The sequence below is a fragment of the Lepidochelys kempii genome, chromosome 5 (assembly GCF_965140285.1).
Source record: "Lepidochelys kempii isolate rLepKem1 chromosome 5, rLepKem1.hap1, whole genome shotgun sequence".
Taxonomy (NCBI): Eukaryota; Metazoa; Chordata; order Testudines; family Cheloniidae; genus Lepidochelys; species Lepidochelys kempii.
The window spans coordinates 1,279,439-1,298,323 of record NC_136384.1 but is presented as its reverse complement, the minus strand read 5'-3'; the positions used below and the strand labels follow the sequence as shown (position 1 = coordinate 1,298,323).

The following is an 18,885-nucleotide window of genomic DNA, read 5'->3' as shown; positions in this document are numbered from 1 at the left end:
CCAGACTGAATCATGGGAGCTCGGCTGACTAATTAGCATGTTCATAGTTTGTATTTGGCCAGCACCCTTTCTCCAAAGATCCTAGCTTGTGTCTACAGATAAACCGTTAGACAGGCTACATGTGGCAGGCATTGCTTCGTGCACCCCTGAGACGCAGCCACCTCTGGGGTGGGATGCAGCGTGTTTAACAGCTGAAACAGCAGGGGGATTTAGGGGAGCTGGTTGGAACTGGGCCAGGACAACGGGTTCACGTCCCAACTCTTATTCCATGGAACCAGCCAGTGCCCACCACCCGGGGTTTTCTGTCTCGTCTCCAGCACTGATTGCCGCCCCCACCCCGCCCTCGCCATCAATACACACACACTCCCCTGCACCATGCAGACCTGGGGGCCAGCACTGCCTGGGGGAAGAGCTGCCCCTCCTGAATGACCAGAGCCACTTGCTGCAGCACGGCCCTGGCCCTGGGTGCTCCCCCGCCCCAGAGCTCAGCTGTCCCTGCTGGGGGGTGGGGTGCCCCAGTGACCCCCACCCCGGGAACCCAGTACCTGTTTGCTCGCAGGGGCGGATGCTGGACAGGGCGCTCTCCGTTTGGTTCAGCTTCTCTTTAATTTCTCTCTTCTCCTCCTGTACCCTCGCCAGCTCCTCCTTCGTTCCCTCTAACGCGGCCTCCCGCTCTCGCAGCTGCTCCTGGGTGCTGTTCTCCTCCTGCCGCATCAGCTCCAGCTCCCGCCTGGCCTGCTCCAGCTCCCTCGCCGTCTGCTCCAGCTCCCTCGCCGTCTGCTCCAGCTCCCTCGCCGTCTGCGCCAGGGTCGCCCCCTTGGTGCTGACTTGCTGGGAGAGGCGGCTGCTCTCGGCCTCGTGCGCTCGGGATGCCTGCTGCAGATGCTGGGAAACCTGCCAGTCTGCAGGGGACAGACAGCGTGAGCCTGGCCGGACGCATAGGCCGACGGGCACGTGCCAGCAAGGCAGGGTGGGGCCGGGAGGGCGACTCAAGAACTGGGCTCACTCATCCACCCCAGCAGGGCCCCAGGGGGACAGGGACCCTCCCGACCGTGGAGAACAGCCCCGTAATGCTGTTGTATCAACCAGGCAAGGTACTAACAAGCTTCAACAGGACTTTATTTTTGAAGTGGAAACCTCTTTACCAAGCTGCTGCTGCACCCTCGGTAGTTTTCTCCCAGCCTCTCAACTCCTCCCCGCTCCTTCCTGATTCCTGTCCTTTCAGACTCCCAACAGCCAGAGCTCCCAATTCTAATAATTACAAGCAACATCTAAACACCACATTCACGCCTCTCTTAAGAAACTCTCCCAATTAAAATAAACATTATTGTTCTAACCACAGGAACAAATATGAAACAAGACACTATACTGTTGGCAGAAATATGACACTGAAAACACTGTAGATACTACATAACCTAGTCTCTAGTCCAGACAGGTGGTCATCTGGGTCTGACAGGCCGTCTCTCAAGCCCCGGTTCCAGGTCAATGTCTTGTTGTGTTGGTACCACGGTGAAGTCATCCCATGCAGACTGGGCGTTGGCATAATCTCCTCTTGGTGCATAGGCAGGTGCAAGATAAGAAGCATTCCATACTCGCCCATCAGAAAGTCAATAGGTGTAAGGTCCCTTCTTTTCTATGATTTTAAGAGGAGCTGTGAATTTATGGTCCCCTTTGCGTAAAGCTCCAGGTTTTTGTATTCTCACGAAGGAACCACACTCAAACTTTGGTTGCTTAGCACCCCGCCGCTTGTCTGTGAAAGCCTTAGACTTTGCTTGGTTCTGTTCAACTGTTTTTCTGACATCATCCTCGGTTGGGGCATCAGGTCGTGCCTTTAACAATCCAACAATGTTCAGTTTAGTATTCATCTGTTTCCCATGCAGTAACTCTGCAGGCGATCTTTGCGTGGTGGCATGTCGTGTAGCCCGGTATGCTTGCAAGAAATCAGTTGTGAAGGGTATCCACAATCGCCCTTCCAGTTTAGCCATTTGCAAACTCTCTTTCAAACTTCTGTTAAATCATTCAATTTCCCTACTGGCTTGAGGGTACTATAGGGATGACCTTCTGTATAAAATGTTCCTCTGTGCTAGAAAAGTTTCAAACTCCAGGGAAGTAAATTGACGACCATTATCTGAAACCAGTTCTTTGGGGTTACCTTCCCTGCTAAAAACTGAAGAGAGGAACTTAATTACTGTAGCAGAAGAGATTTGCGATGTAAACGCTACCTCAGGCCATTTACTGAAATAGTCTATTAAGATGATGGCATAATGGCAGTCAATTGGAGCAGTATCAAAGGGTCCTACAATGTCAATTGCCACTTTTTCCCATGCAGATTCAGGAAGAGGAACAGGCTGTAATGGAGGGGTACATGTCACTGCTCTCTTATCATGCATTTGGCAAGTGACACAGGATTTTATGACTGCTTCAGTTTGAGAGTCCATCCCTGGCCACCAATACAGATCCCGTAGTCGTTGTTTGGTTTGGACAATTCCTGGATGAGTATCGTGTGCCAGGTGTATGAGTTTTGACTGTAATTCTTCTGGCACAAGGAGCCGGTGTGTACCTGGTAGCACACAGCCATCAAACAAAGTTCATCCTGAACTCTAAAATAAGGCAGCAAAACCGGGTCAAGGTTTTTAGGGTGACTGGGCCATCTCTTTGTCAGAAATTCCTGTAGTTTTTGTTGAATTGGACACGCTGAACAAGTAGCTTGAAATCGTTCTCTTGTAACTGCAGTGAGAGCACTTGTAATAAGCGCAACCACGACATCCTCATCCTCCGGTGGACCATCTGGTGAAGGCAAAGGCAGGCGAGAAAGGCAATCGGCGACCACGTTTTGGTTTCCAGGCTTATATTCCAGTTCATAACTGAAAGAGAGTAGTCCTGCAGACCCTCGAGCAATACTATATCCTGCTCTTCCCAGTCCTTTCGTGGTGAGCAACGTCGTCAAAGGGCTGTGGTCTGTGCGCAACTTGAACCTGCGGCCCCACGGGTAAGTTCTCCATCTTTCCATAGCCCAGACACAAGCAAGTGCTTCTTTTTGGACTGTAGAATATTTCCTCTCAGCATTACTTAGTCTCCTTGAACCAAACGCAAGCGTCCTCTCTGTGTTGTCCTCACGCAGTTGTGTGACAACAGCCCCAAGGCCATAATCAGAAGCATCAGTAGTTACAACTGAGGGCAATGCAGGACTGAACAGTGCAAGTACTGGACTATGAACAATCAAGTCTTTCACCGTTTCGAAACTAGCTTGTGCGTCTTCTTGTCCACACTAAGGTTGAACTTCTCCGTAGTAATTCCCGTAACGGTTCAATGACAGAAGCATAACTGGAAATGAGTTTTGCATACCAGGAGGTAAGACCCAAGAATGAATGTAAGGTTTGCAAATCTGTTGGAGGAGGAGCATTTGAAATTGCCAGGATATGATCTGGATCAGGTTTTAGTCCAGCCTGTGAAATTGTATGCCCCAGAAAGGAGAGTTCAGTTTGTCTAAATTTGCATTTGGACCTATTGCGTTTGAGGCCTGCTTTGCTGAGGCAGTTTAGTACAGACTGCAGGTTATTGTCATGCTCCTCAGAAGTATTTCCAAACATGATAATATCATCCAGATAGCACTGAACTCCATGTTGATTCTTCAGAATCAATGACATCATTTTTTGGAAGGCACTTGGGGCAGATGCGAGACCATATGGAACACGTTTAAAACGAAATAGTCCCTTATGTGTAATAAATGCTGTGAGGTCTCTGCTATCTTCATGCAACGTAACCTGGTGGTATGCACTCTGCAAATCAAGAGTAGAAAACATCTTTGCTCCACGGAGTTCTGCAAATGCTTCTTCTATGTGAGGAAGAGGATGGCTGTCAATCACAATAGCTTTATTTGGCTCCCTTAAGTCCACACAAAGGCGAATGCCTCCACCCTTCTTCTGCGTCACTACGACAGGTGAAACCCATTCCGAGGAGTCGATCTCTTCAATAATGTCCTTTTGAACAAGTTTTCTCAGTTCCTCTGAAACAGCTTCCCTGCCTGAAAATGGTAAGCACTGTAACTTCTGTTGCACAGGCATCACATTATTCCGCATTTTACCTTTATGCAGAAACCCATAAGCACAGCCGCATTTCTCCTCAACTTGGTGTTGGGTCCCAGCTGAAACTGGTGTGTGTACCGCAGGAGCGCTTTGCTGAGGAAGATCAATTCGTCCATTAACTACCCTGAGATTTAAAGCAGCCAATAAATCTCTGCCAAGGATAGGAGTGCCTTTGTGGACAATGTAGAACTCTGCAGTTACACAGCAATCACCAAAAGTAACTATTGCTGGCAGGCAGCCATGTACTGGAATATGGTTTTTCAAATAGCACACCAAGTGAAGTCTGGGTTCAGTAAGAGGCACGTCTTTAAAGTAAGGCAGAAAGATGGAATCAGGTAGCATAGATACTGCTGAGCCAGTGTCCAACATTAGCTGAATAGAATCATAGAATCATAGAATCATAGAATATCAGGGTTGGAAGGGACCCCAGAAGGTCATCTAGTCCAACCCCCTGCTCGAAGCAGGACCAATTCCCAGTTAAATCATCCCAGCCAGGGCTTTGTCAAGCCTGACCTTAAAAACCTCTAAGGAAGGAGATTCTACCACCTCCCTAGGTAACGCATTCCAGTGTTTCACCACCCTCTTAGTGAAAAAGTTTTTCCTAATATCCAATCTAAACCTCCCCCACTGCAACTTGAGACCATTACTCCTCGTTCTGTCATCTGCTACCATTGAGAACAGTCTAGAGCCATCCTCTTTGGAACCCCCTTTCAGGTAGTTGAAAGCAGCTATCAAATCCCCCCTCATTCTTCTCTTCTGCAGGCTAAACAATCCCAGCTCCCTCAGCCTCTCCTCATAACTCATGTGTTCCAGACCCCTAATCATTTTTGTTGCCCTTCGCTGGACTCTCTCCAATTTATCCACATCCTTCTTGAAGTGTGGGGCCCAAAACTGCACACAGTACTCCAGATGAGGCCTCACCAATGTCGAATAGAGGGGAACGATCACGTCCCTCGATCTGCTCGCTATGCCCCTACTTATACATCCCAAAATGCCATTGGCCTTCTTGGCAACAAGGGCACACTGCTGACTCATATCCAGCTTCTCGTCCACTGTCACCCCTAGGTCCTTTTCTGCAGAACTGCTGCCTAGCCATTCGGTCCCTAGTCTGTAGCTGTGCATTGGGTTCTTCCGTCCTAAGTGCAGGACCCTGCACTTATCCTTATTGAACCTCATCAGATTCCTTTTGGCCCAATCTTCCAATTGGTCTAGGTCCTTCTGTATCCTATCCCTCCCCTCCAGCGTATCTACCACTCCTCCCAGTTTAGTATCATCCGCAAATTTGCTGAGAGTGCAATCCACACCATCCTCCAGATCATTTATGAAGATATTGAATAAAACCGGCCCCAGGACCGACCCTTGGGGCACTCCACTTGATACCGGCTGCCAACTAGACATGGAGCCATTGATCACTACCCGTTGAGCCCGACAATTTAGCCAGCTTTCTACCCACCTTATAGTGCATTCATCCAGCCCATACTTCCTTAACTTGCTGACAAGAATACTATGGGAGACCGTGTCAAAAGCTTTGCTAAAGTCAAGAAACAATACATCCACTGCTTTCCCTTCATCCACAGAACCAGTAATCTCATCATAAAAGGCGATTAGATTAGTCAGGCATGACCTTCCCTTGGTGAATCCATGCTGGCTGTTCCTGATCACTTTCCTCTCATGCAAGTGCTTCAGGATTGATTCTTTGAGGACCTGCTCCATGATTTTTCCAGGGACTGAGGTGAGGCTGACTGGCCTGTAGTTCCCAGGATCTTCCTTCTTCCCTTTTTTAAAGATTGGCACTACATTAGCCTTTTTCCAGTCATCCGGGACTTCCCCGGTTCGCCACGAGTTTTCAAAGATAATGGCCAGTGGCTCTGCAATCACAGCCGCCAATTCCTTCAGCACTCTCGGATGCAACTCGTCCGGCCCCATGGACTTGTGCACGTCCAGCTTTTCTAAATAGTCCCTAACCGCCTCTATCTCCACAGAGGGCTGGCCATCTCTTCCGCATTTTGTGATGCCCAGCGCAGCAGTCTGGGAGCTGACCTTGTTAGTGAAAACAGAGGCAAAAAAAGCATTGAGTACATTAGCTTTTTCCACATCCTCTGTCACTAGGTTGCCTCCCTCATTCAGTAAGGGGCCCACACATTCCTTGGCTTTCTTCTTGTTGCCAACATACCTGAAGAAACCCTTCTTGTTACTCTTGACATCTCTGGCTAGCTGCAGCTCCAGGTGCGATTTGGCCCTCCTGATAACATTCCTACATGCCCGAGCAATATTTTTATACTCTTCCCTGGTCATATGTCCAACCTTCCACTTCTTGTAAGCTTCTTTTTTATGTTTAAGATCCGCTAGGATTTCACCATTAAGCCAAGTTGGTCGCCTGCCATATTTACTATTCTTTCGACTCATCGGGATGGTTTGTCCCTGTAACCTCAACAGGGATTCCTTGAAATACAGCCAGCTCTCCTGGACTCCTTTCCCCTTCAAGTTAGTCCCCCAGGGGATCCTGGCCATCCGTTCCCTGAGGGAGTCGAAGTCTGCTTTCCTGAAGTCCAGGGTCCGTATCCTGCTGCTTACCTTTGTTCCCTGCGTCAGGATCCTGAACTCAACCAACTCATGGTCACTGCCTCCCAGATTCCCATCCACTTTTGCTTCCCCCACTAATTCTACCCGGTTTGTGAGCAGCAGGTCAAGAAAAGCACCCCCCCTAGTTGGCTCCTCTAGCACTTGCGCCAGGAAATTGTCCCCTACGCTTTCCAAAAACTTCCTGGATTGTCTATGCACCGCTGTATTGCTCTCCCAGCAGATATCAGGAAAATTAAAGTTTTTTTTTAATTTAAAGTTTAAATTAAATAGAGTGTGGTTTGCCTGAGGGTATACCGGAAACGTTTACAGTGCACTTTATTTGTTCTGGAATATGTGCAGTTGTGATTTTGTCCACGCTCAGCACAGTAACATCTGGTATTGTAACTGTATGCACCTGTTTATTGAACTGGCTACTGCGACATACTTGAGCAAAATGTCCAGTCTTTTTGCAATGATTGCACTGAGCTACTTTTGCTGGACATCCTGTGTAGCTTGCAAGGTGTTGTGGGGATCCACAGCAAAAACATGCTTTTCCTGTATTTTTAATTTGCTGATTCGGTGGTTTTAGCAACATCTAAACACCACAAATGCCAGAGCCTCCAGCAGCGGTGACGGAGACTCAGGAACGCTGGGCCGAGGCAGTTCAAACAGCTGGGAGGTGAGTGGGGGCTGCAGCCAGCAGGCAGCCTCCGAACCCACAGCGAGGGGCCCCGGGTGCTGGCCAGCGAGGGGCTGGGCAGAGCGCCCTGCAGGCAGCCAGCCAGGGCCAGCCGAGTGCCCGCCCAGCAGCCTTTCCTGGCCCTGCCAGGGACCCGCCTGTGCCCTACAGCCCTTGGCCAGCGGAGCTGGGGAAGCGTCAGCCCCACCATGCGCTGACTGGCCCCAGCAACATCTGTGCCGGTGGGCGGGTGCCAGGCGGGCAGCGGGTAGAGGGCCCAAGAAACAGGGCCCCGCCCCTCCCCCCATGGGCCCCTCCCCAGAGAGGATTCCCTGACAGGGGCTCCCATGGCTCCCTTGTGACAGGGCCCCCCCAACTGCCCCAGGACAGGGCCCCCCACATTTTCCTGGTAACAGGGCCCCCACCTGCCCTGGGACAGGGCCCCCCACATCTCCTTGGTAAAAGGTCCCCACCTGCTCTGGGACAGGGCCCCCCACATCTCCCTGGTAACAGGACCCTGCCTGCCCCAGGACAGGGCCCCCAAATGCCCCGGACAGGGCCCCCCATGGCTCCTCAGCTGGATCCGTGTTGCTGCTGGGGAGGTTTCCTGAGCTGCAGCCCAAACTCTCCTTTGCTCGGGTTCACCCCTCCCCGCGCCCTGTGTTGCCCTGACCCCCCCCCATGGGGCCCCCTGCCCCCCACATCATCACTCCCCACATGCAGCTCCTTCCCTCTCTCCCCTGGCCGGGCGTTTTGTCCCCACAAGCCCCCCACAGCCCGAGTCCCCTACTCACAGCGAACCCCCAGGCCGATGGTGGTGGCCAGAAGGAAGAGGCAGGTCCCCAGCAAGCCAAGGGGCAGGTACCGTGTGCTCCACCATGGCTCTGCTGGAGAGAACCAGCTGCGTTAACGCAGGGGAACCCTGGGCACCAGGTCCCCCATCTCCTTCCTCCAAGAGGGCAGCGTGCCTGGGAACCCAAACCCACGGCCCAGCTCCCCCCTCCGGCCACCCAGGGAATGGGGCTCAGCCCCCCAGGAAGGCAGTGGGAGCCAGGGGAGAGCTCCCAGTGCCATGGGGCTGCAGGGACACGACCCACCCGGGCTTAGGCTACCAGCTCCGGTTCCCCCACAGTGCGTGGCTGGCAGCGTGGTGGGGTGGGCGCCGAAGCCCTGCCCATGCAGTGGGCCACGCACCCAGGCTTTGCCCTGTGCTCCTGCCCACCCAGCTGGGGCCTCTGCCCTCACCCAGCCACACTCCCCCATCCCCATCCCCACCAGGAACAGGGACACCCTGCCCAGGGGCCGGGACAGGCTCCTGGGGGCATGGCCAGCACCAGCTGCTGGAGTGCTGGGGAGCGCCCCATGGGCAGGTCTGGGCTAACCCCAGGTGCTGGGTCATTCCAACCTGATCCCTGAGCCAGCCGGGCGAGGACCCCGCAGACAGAAGAGCCCCAGCAGCCCCCCAAGCCCGTCCCCGGGGCTGGGCCAGGTATCGCCTGGGGCCTGGCCCAGCCCCCTAGGGAGACAAGGGACAGTTCACTATAGCGCCCGTCCCTGCCCAAGAGGTCTGTTCTCTCGCGTTCAGAGCCTGATGGGGGCCGTGTCGGAGGGGGCTGCGTGGGGGGTCTGAGCTCCTGTGAGTGGGCTCCATGCCCCTTGTGTGGGCTCTCCCCACGTATGCCCCACCAGCCGCTGGATTTCCTCTCTGTGGCCAGGCGGCCTGCTCCAGACACTGGGCCTGGGGCCTCGTGCCTGGCTGGCTACTCTGGGCGCTCACAGCTCCACTCAGAGCTGGGTGAGCGGCAGGGCCCAGGCCCCAGCCCCTCCGAGCGGCAGCGGGAGGCAGCTCCAGCCGGGCACCCGCAAAGGAGGCTCCAGCGAGCATCGGCCGCAGCAGCTCTGTAGGGCTCCACGCCCCAGGGGCTCTGCAGCCAGTGGGGCACAGGACACAGCCCTTGTTATCCTATACGGCAATTCGTTACCATGGCCCGCTTGTGTTGAGGTGTGTGTGGATCTACCTCACGTACCTGTTATATGTGTAACCCTTCTGCCCATCAGCGTTGGCAGCAAGAAGGGCCGGGTTCAGTATCTAGGGGATCCATTCCCAATAACACAGTGCAACCGGCTCGAGCCCCCACCCAGTGACCTGGGACAATTACACACCACCCCCTGGGCACCTCTGAGAGGCAAAACTTCCCCTCTCGCAAGCACGGAGTCTGAGTGCAGCCAAAGTCTTTTGATAAAGGAGGGAAACAATGCAGCATTATGTTGGGGAAACACCCCCAACAGGATTCATAACACCAACCATGAGCAAAAGACCCACCCCCAAGTGAGTTGGGCAGTGTCCTCTTCCTCTCAGGGTCTTAAGTCCAGCAACCCAAAAGTCACCCAATTCTCAGCCCCTGTCCTTAGTCAGTGCAGCCCCAGAGTTCAGAACTTCATCTGCAGAGTTCACCTCCCAGCCCAGGTGGAAGGTACGGAGGCACCTTACACGCTCCGCTGCTCAGGGCCAATTGCCTCACTGCTGTGTGGGGTCCTGCTCTGGTCCTCTCCACCCGCCACTCACCAATGTGCCCTCAGGGCCACCCCCCACTTAACACAGCTCTCAGTGAGTTCAGCTGTTCGCAGAGGAGCCTCACTGCTAGCACACCTGCATAAGCTTCTTGCACCAGAATCACTCGCCCAGAGCAGATCTCACGCTTAAACCCAGGTCTCAACGATTTCAGCTCAACAGCATTTTACAAGACTCTTATCTGAATCAGCTCTATTATTACACAGTGTTTAAAAAACCCCACCCCCCAGAGGACAGCATTTCAAAGCCCAACTACCTCTCCTAAGCCCCAGGTCTTTGGAACCCATGTCCCTTGCCTAGTGAGTGCTTCTCAGCTGAGGGAGAGCCCCTCAGGCATAAAATGCCAAGTACAGTTCTACTGTCCTGGATTCAAATAACCAGGATAAGAACACTTTATTACTCCTGCCCCAATAACAAAGAGACCGGGGATCCCACAGCAGACAACGTGACCTTTGGGCAAGCAGTCCCATCATGCTAGGCGGGGTGGGTATGCCCATGCAAACGAGATCAGCCCCTGAAGGCCTTTTCCACAGCTCAGCACCAGATGTCAGGGGAGAGCTCATTCTGACTCTGCTTACAGAGATGTCGATTCACTGCCACGACACTCTGGTGGTTGGTTGTTCCTGTGGTCAGAAATTCCCCTTAAACCCTCAACTTTCAGCTCCCCAATACTTGGTGTTTCCGTTGGGTCGTTGATCTCTTCAAAGCTCATAGACCTCAAGACGTATGCTAACTGCAGACGCTAATGTCTTACAGGAGACAGGCCTGTCGGCTGACTCTCACTACAGCAGCTAAATATCATGAAGGGAAGGAAGGAAAAGGCAAGCTAGCTCTATGGGCTACGCTCCCAGCCCGGGCAAGGAGACACCCCCGGGGCCAAGCCATACCCTGGGGTCCCTTGGTGGGGATTCCTGCAAACGGTCCCCTCAGCCCCACAGATTGGCTCTCCCTTGTCCTGCACCGCTCCTCCAGCCCTCCGGCAGTGGGGCTGCTGCAGTGGGGTGGGGAGTGGGCAGGCTGTGCAAGCCTGTGCCGGGGGGACTCCAGCGCTTTCCTAGCAGGGATCTGGTGACATAGGCACCGCTGCAGGGTGTGATGGCGAGCGGCTCTCCTCTCCAGAGCTCCTGGGGCCCAGCCCTGCAGAGCTCGGCTGAGGGCTTGGGGGCCATACTAAGGGGGGGGGCCCTCAGGGCACAGCCACCTGGGTAAGGTCCCTTCTGGGGGCCTGAGCCAGCACAGCGGGGGGTCCTAGACTTAGAGCCCAGTCATAGGCTCGCATCCGGCACCGCTGCCGGACAGCGTCTCACTCGCTCCCCGGGGTTTCCTCCCGCTCTCCAGTCATTGCTGCGACGCGTCCGGCCCCCAGCATCCTTCATAGAACACAGCCCCCGGAGCTGGTGCGGGATCCCGGGTCGGCCTCACCAACCCCTGCCCCCCGCCTACTCCCCTCTTTGTGCACCCCAGGGTCGCGTTAGCCCCTTGTGCCACAGCATCGCGCTGGGTGCTCGTCTTCCCTTTGTCCACTGTGACCCCAATTCCCCCTCCGAGTCGCTGCTTCCCAGATACAGCCCCGCTCTGCACGCCAGCTGCGGTCCTGCTCCCCGCGGGGAGGACTCTGCCTCTGTGTGCCTGGGACCAGCTGACCAAGCGATCCCGCTCGCTCTGTGTGCCAGGCCTGGGGACGGGGCAGGGTCCCTGCAAAGGGAGCAGGAGGCCCCTGGGTGCCTGCCTGGCTTGCTCCCCCCGGGACCCCGGGCTAGGGGCAGGGCGAACAGCCACACACTCACCTTTGCTCTGCTCCGCCCCTTGCCCCCGCCTCACCTCCCCAGGCTGGGCCAGCTGGATGTTCGCGTAGGTGAGCTCTGCCTCCTCCTCGTCTGCGGGCGCTGCAGGGAGAGGGCGCTGGTCAGTCTGCAGGCCTGGCTCAGGGCAGGGGGCGGCACCGCGCAGGGGGCAGGTCAGCTCTTACCTGCCTCCCGCGCCCTGGAGCACACGCTGCTCCCCACAGGGGCCTTCACGAACTTCAGGTCGGCATAAACGACGCTCTGGGCCATCTGGGAGCCGGCTGCAGCTCCGGGGCTCGCTGGGGAGGGGCTGGCAGTGCCTGTGCAGTGCTGGGAAGAGAGAACCCGGCTGTGCCCGCAGTGCCGGCTCTGGGGGAACCGGCTGTGCCCGCGGTGCCGGCTGTGGAGGGACCGGCTGTGCCCGCGGTGCCGGCTGTGGAGGGACCGGCTGTGCCCGCGGTGCCGGCTGTGGAGGGACCGGCTGTGCCCGCGGCGCCGGCTGTGGAGGGACCGGCTGTGCCCGCGGTGCCGCCTGTGGAGGGACCGGCTGTGCCCGCGGCGCCGGCTGTGGAGGGACCGGCTGTGTCCGCGGTGCCGGCTGTGGAGGGACCGGCTGTGCCCGCGGCGCCGGCTGTGGAGGGACCGGCTGTGCCCGCGGTGCCGCCTGTGGAGGGACCGGCTGTGCCCGCGGTGCCGGCTGTGGAGGGATCGGCTGTGTCCGCGGCGCCGGCTGTGGAGGGATCGGCTGTGCCCGCGGCGTCGGCTGTGGAGGGATCGGCTGTGCCCGCGGTGCCGGCTGTGGAGGGACCGGCTGTGTCCGCGGCGTCGGCTGTGGAGGGATCGGCTGTGCCCGCGGTGCCGGCTGTGGAGGGACCGGCTGTGCCCGCGGCGTCGGCTGTGGAGGGATCGGCTGTGCCCGCGGTGCCGGCTGTGGAGGGACCGGCTGTGTCCGCGGCGTCGGCTGTGGAGGGATCGGCTGTGTCCGCGGCGTCGGCTGTGGAGGGACCGGCTGTGCCCGCAGTGCCGGCTGTGGAGGGACCGGCTGTGTCCGCGGCGTCGGCTGTGGAGGGATCGGCTGTGTCCGCGGTGTCGGCTGTGGAGGGACCGGCTGTGTCCGCGGTGCCGGCTGTGGAGGGACCGGCTGTGTCCGCGGTGCCGGCTGTGGAGGGACCGGCTGTGCCCGCGGTGCCGGCTGTGGAGGGACCGGCTGTGTCCGCGGTGCCGGCTGTGGAGGGACCGGCTGTGCCCGCGGCGCTGGCTGTGGAGGGACCGACTGTGCCCGCGGTGCCGGCTGTGGAGGGACCGGCTGTGCCCGCGGTGCCGGCTGTGGAGGGACCGGCTGTGTCCGCGGTGCCGGCTGTGGAGGGACCGGCTGTGTCCGCGGTGCCGGCTGTGGAGGGACCGGCTGTGTCCGCGGCGTCGGCTGTGGAGGGACCGGCTGTGTCCGCGGCGTCGGCTGTGGAGGGACCGGCTGTGCCCGCGGTGCCGGCTGTGGGGGAACCGGCTGTGTCCGCGGTGCTGGCTGTGGAGGGACCGGCTGTGTCCGCGGTGCCGGCTGTGGGGGAACCGGCTGTGCCCGCGGCGCCGGCTGTGGAGGGACCGGCTGTGTCCGCGGTGCCGGCTGTGGAGGGACCGGCTGTGCCTGCGGTGCCAGCTGTGGAGGGACCGGCTGTGTCCGCGGTGTCGGCTGTGGAGGGACCGGCTGTGTCCGCGGTGCCGGCTCTGGGGGAACCGGCTGTGCCCGCGGTGCCGGCTGTGGAGGGACCGGCTGTGCCCGCGGTGCCGGCTGTGGAGGGACCGGCTGTGCCCGCGGTGCCGGCTGTGGGGGAACCGGCTGTGTCCGCGGTGCTGGCTGTGGAGGGACCGGCTGTGCCCGCGGCGCCGGCTGTGGAGGGACCGGCTGTGTCCGCGGTGCCGGCTGTGGGGGAACCGGCTGTGCCCGCGGCGCCGGCTGTGGAGGGACCGGCTGTGTCCGCGGTGCCGGCTGTGGAGGGACCGGCTGTGCCCGCGGTGCCGGCTGTGGGGGAACCGGCTGTGCCCGCGGTGCCGGCTGTGGAGGGACCGGCTGTGCCCGCGGCGCTGGCTGTGGAGGGACCGGCTGTGCCCGCGGCGTCGGCTGTGGAGGGACCGGCTGTGTCTGCGGTGCCGGCTGTGGAGGGACCGGCTGTGCCCGCGGTGCCGGCTGTGGAGGGACCGGCTGTGCCCGCGGCGCTGGCTGTGGAGGGACCGGCTGTGCCCGCGGCGTCGGCTGTGGAGGGACCGGCTGTGTCCGCGGTGCCGGCTGTGGAGGTCCCGGCTGTGTCCGCGGTGCCGGCTGTGGAGGGACCGGCTGTGTCCGCGGTGCCGGCTGTGGAGGGACCAGCTGTGTCCGCGGTGCCGGCTGTGGAGGGACCGGCTGTGCCCGCGGTTCCGGCTGTGGAGGTCCCGGCTGTGCCCGCGGTGCCGGCTGTGGAGGTCCCGGCTGTGCCCGCGGCGCCGGCTGTGGAGGGACCGGCTGTGTCCGCGGTGCCGGCTGTGGAGGGACCGGCTGTGTCCGCGGTGCCGGCTGTGGAGGGACCGGCTGTGCCCGCGGTGCCGGCTGTGGAGGGACCGGCTGTGCCCGCGGCGCCGGCTGTGGAGGGACCGGCTGTGCCCGCGGCGCCGGCTGTGGAGGGACCGGCTGTGCCCGCGGCGTCGGCTGTGGAGGGACCGGCTGTGTCTGCGGCGTCGGCTGTGGAGGTCCCGGCTGTGTCCGCGGTGCCGGCTGTGGAGGGACCGGCTGTGCCCGCGGTGCCGGCTGTGGAGGGACCGGCTGTGCCCGCGGTGCCGGCTGTGGAGGGACCGGCTGTGTCCGCGGTGCCGGCTGTGGAGGGACCGGCTGTGCCCGCGGTGCCGGCTGTGGAGGGACCGGCTGTGCCCGCGGTGCCGGCTGTGGAGGGACCGGCTGTGTCCGCGGTGCCGGCTGTGGAGGGACCGGCTGTGTCCGCGGTGCCGGCTGTGGAGGGACCGGCTGTGCCCGCGGTGCCGGCTGTGGAGGGACCGGCTGTGTCCGCGGTGCCGGCTGTGGAGGGACCGGCTGTGTCCGCGGTGTCGGCTGTGGAGGGACCGGTTGTGCCCCCGGCGCTGGCAGAGGATCTAGCTCACTCGCTCTGTGGCAGAAGAAAAGGGATCTCACAGACAGCAGGAAGCAGAAGTTTGCATAGAGCTGGGAGTAGGTGGGGCCGGCCAAGCGCAGATGGGCTCTCGCCAGCAGCCAACTTCTCTTTTACTTTCTCCAAGCAGAGAAAGTCCCGACCCCTCCCCTGGAGCTAATGAACTTACAGGAGCAGGCTGGAGGGGCTGGAGCGATCCACCCCACGCTCTGTACGGAGATGCCCAGCCTGGCGGAGGCAGAGTTGGTCCAGACCCCACCGGGTTACCGGGGAGGGGCCTTTGTGGCTGGGTGACTCTGGGGAGAGCAGAGCAGCTTGTCTGCTGGCAAGAGCTGCAGCATTGATTTGCCACCCCTGGCCATGTGCAAGGTGCTGCTCAGACAGGGACGGAGACGCTCTCCCTGCCCTGGGAGCTACGCTCGGCACCGGCTCCATGCAGAGGGCAGGGCGCTGGGAAGAGAAGTCTCTGGCTTGGCCTGTGGTTGAAGCTGAAGACTTTGTGAGTCGCTGCCATGCAGGGCTGGGGCCGACGCTGACCGATCTGCCAGCCTGTCTCTGTTGGTTCAGAGCGTGACGACGTCACCCCGAACCCCAGCATGGATGCGGTTATCCCGGCTCCAGGGGCCGTAGCCGGGACAGCGTGTTCCCTCCAGGGCACTGGTCTAAGCTACGCCGGCAGCCGCACCCTCTGGTCAGCCCAGCGGCGTCTCCCGCGTGTCGGGGTGTCTGGTCTGGCAGGGCCTCCCAGGGCAGACAAGGGCTCTGGGGCCCGTGGAGGAGGAGCGGCCGGCAGGGCCCGGTGGGGGTTTGGTGCCAGGCACAGGGAGCAGGCTGGCTTGGACCAGGCAGTGAGATGTTTGACTTTGGGGCAATAGCTCGGGGCAGCCGGCCCCTGTCTACCTGCGACGGGCTTCTTTCAGGAGAACCAGCCCATCTCAGCCCAGCTGTGAACAATCAACTGGCTGCTGGCTGGCGGCTGCCTGGCTAACAAGCCCCTGGACCCCGTAGGAGGCGACCGGAGCTCAGTGGACGAGGGGCTCGGGGAGAGAGATGCTCCGGGAAGGGAGGTGGGGCGGGACCTTCCCGAGAGCTGCGGGAGGCCCAGGCTGTGAGGAGCCGTGTGCTGGGAGAAAGGCTGCAGCTGGCAGGAAGGCCCTGGCTCCAGGGACGGGATAACGGGGGGTGGGGGGTGCCTTGGGGGTGCGGCCGGGGCGTGGCACTGCCGGACTCAGCCGGAGGCGTCCGGGGAAAGGTCTTTCTCGTGTTCCTGGGAATTGTCTGTTCATGAAACCGGTGCCTCCGAAGGGGGCTGCTCTTGGACTGACGGCAGCCTGGCTGAAGCTACAGGCGGGGTGACCCGCCTGGCACCCCTGCTCTCCGCACCTGGCCCCAAGGGGCGCGCGGGTGTCACGGGGTCCCCGGGCGATGCTCTGGAACTGCTCCCCATGAAGCCAGGCAGGACTCTGGGGCAGTCGCCTCTCTGGGAGCAGCCTGTCTGCAGGACACACAGCTCACCCGGCTTCACCTTCCTGGGTCCGACCTCGGAGCATTCAGCATCCTCTGCCCCTCCGTGCGCTTCCCACAGCGAGTCCGCTCAGGCGGGGTCCTGGGGAAGCCAGAGGGTCCTGCCCCCAACTCCGCAGTCAGACGTGACTCTCAGCCAGCCAGTAAAACAGAAGGTTTATTAGATGACAGGAACATGGTCTAACACAGAGCTTGTCGGTGCAGAGAACAGGACCCCTCAGCTGGGTCCATTTTGGGGGGCAGTGAGCCAGACAACCCCGTCTGCCTTTTACTCCATGTCCCCAGCCAGCCCCAAACTGAAACTCCCTCCAGCCCCTCCTCCTCTGGGCTTTGTCCCTTTTTTGGGCCAGGAGGGCACCGGATTCCTTTGTTCTCCAACCCTTTAGCTCTCCCCTTGCAGGGGGAAGGGCCCAGGCCATCAGTTGCCAGGAAACAGGGTGTCAGCCATTCTCTGTGTCCAGACCCCTGCACACACCTGCCCCTAGGGCTCTGCAACGATCATACACCCTTACCCCACCCCCTAGAGACTTAAGAACTGCCTAGGGGAAACTGAGGCACCCCCACACTATTCAGAGGAGCCATTAAGAACAGTGCCACTTCATCATATCTCTCCCCCCTTCGAGATCGAACTGAGCGGGGTCACTTTAGCCGGTGACCTGGGGAAGTTTGAAACCACCAACATTCCCATGGATGCCCCAACATCTCTCCCATTCCTTGGTAGGAGTTACACCAGGCCCTTCCCGTTTCACGCCCTCCCTTTGGTCGGGGGTGGTCGATAGCACTCGCGGGCCGCATGTGGGAAGGTTTATGCAGCCCGTGCCCTTTGGCCACCCCAAAACCCCAGGGGGTCAAACTGGGATTGGGTCTTCTCCCCAACAACCTGTTACAGGATTGTTTAACTTTCTTAACACCTTTCACTCCGAGACCTTCTCAGAGCTATCAACACTGGATCTTTCAACAGGAAAGTCAGTGGATCCATTCACAACAGAACATTTCTGGCCTTTAGGAACTGAAACTTTCTTGATTAAATCACTTTCACACCCTTCAATTGCAGTAAACTGCTTGCAAAGACTCCATGAGGATTCCTTTCCCTGGGGCTTTTCTATGCAACAATTCACCCCTCACAGAAATTCTGCTCTTACCCTCTTCACCTAGGGCTTGCTCCAGAGGAACACTTTCCTGAGCAACAACAGACTCTTTCTGGGTCTCCCTTACATCCAGAATTACCTCTGGCCCATCTGGCGGATTCCTACACAATCCCCTTTCAGGCAAACTGACAGACTTCCTAGATAACAGGTTAGAAGCATTCTCCTTCCCTTTGCCACACACAAGTTCAGGAATCCTTTCCTTCTTGCTACAGGTTTCCACACCCTCAGTAGGTAAGACAATCACATCACCTTCATGCTCTTCTTGTGCCCTGGCTAGGATCTCACCCTGATTAGACAGAGTTGCTCCACCCTTTCCAACAACACACTAGCAACAGGCAAAATACAAGCACCAGAATTGTCTGGTCTCTGGGATTTTGCAGAGACACTAACTGGATGCGACCTAGTTACGGTGCCATTCTCCCGAGTAGACCCAAACTTAGGACCCTTCCCTTCCTGGGCTTTAGCTGAATCCAGAACAAACTCTGAGACAACTGCACTCCCCTCAACCGTCACAGGCTGAAAGGCCCCTTCTGTCTGCTCCACAGACAAAGAAGAGCCGGACACACTTTCTCCTTTCCCAGACACACAGCTTGGGATCTCATTCCCCTTGTCCCAGCATACAAGGCTGGTCACAGACAACTGCTTGGAGATCAGGGTAGCTCACTCCATAGGCAAGTCAATACCCCTGACAGACACAGGCACGTTTCCTTCACTGTCCCAATTCTCCACCCAGCTAACAGGTAAGGTCCAGGGACACTCATCTTCCAGGTTTCAGAATAACAGCCGTGTTAGTCTGTATTCGCAAAAGAAAAGGAGTACTTGTGGCGCCTCAGAGACGAACCAATTTATTTGAGCATAAACTTTCGTGAGCTACAGCTCACTTCATCGGATGCATACCGTGGAAACTGCAGAAGACATTATATACACAGAGACCATGAAACAATACCTCCTCCCACCCCACTCTCCTGCTGCTAATAGCTTATCTAAAGTGATCACTCTCCTTACAATGTGTATGATAATCAAGTTGGGCCATTTCCAGCACAAATCCAGGTTTTCTCACCCCCCCCCCACCCCCATACACATACAAACTCACTCTCTTGCAGGAAAACCTGGATTTGTGCTGGAAATGGCCCACCTTGATTTTCATATACATTGTAAGGAGAGTGGTCACTTTGGATGGGCTATTGCCAGCAGGAGAGTGAGTTGGGGGGGGGGGGGGTCGGAGGGTGAGAAAACCTGGATTTATGCTGGAAATTGCCCAACTTGATTATCATACACGTTGTAAGGAGAGTGATCACTTTAGATAAGCTATTACCAGCAGGACAGTGGGGTGGGAGGAGGTATTGTTTCATGGTCTCTGTGTATATAATGTCTTCTGCAGTTTCCACAGTATGCATCCG

General features: G+C 58.3%; 1 protein-coding gene across 1 annotated transcript in view; it reads right to left on the bottom strand.

Annotated features, from left to right (window-relative positions):
- The window catches only part of LOC140911755 (B-cell differentiation antigen CD72), a 28,180-nt gene extending 16,228 nt beyond the window's left edge, over positions 1 to 11,952 (bottom strand). Inside the window, exons 1-4 of the mRNA XM_073345487.1 lie at positions 11,868 to 11,952; positions 11,686 to 11,784; positions 8,121 to 8,210; positions 546 to 902 (exon numbers count right to left, since the gene is read on the bottom strand). Coding sequence (XP_073201588.1) covers positions 546 to 902; positions 8,121 to 8,210; positions 11,686 to 11,784; positions 11,868 to 11,952 — 631 coding nt within the window. The remainder of the gene's footprint in view (positions 1 to 545; positions 903 to 8,120; positions 8,211 to 11,685; positions 11,785 to 11,867) is intronic.
- Positions 11,953 to 18,885: the final 6,933 nt, after the last annotated feature.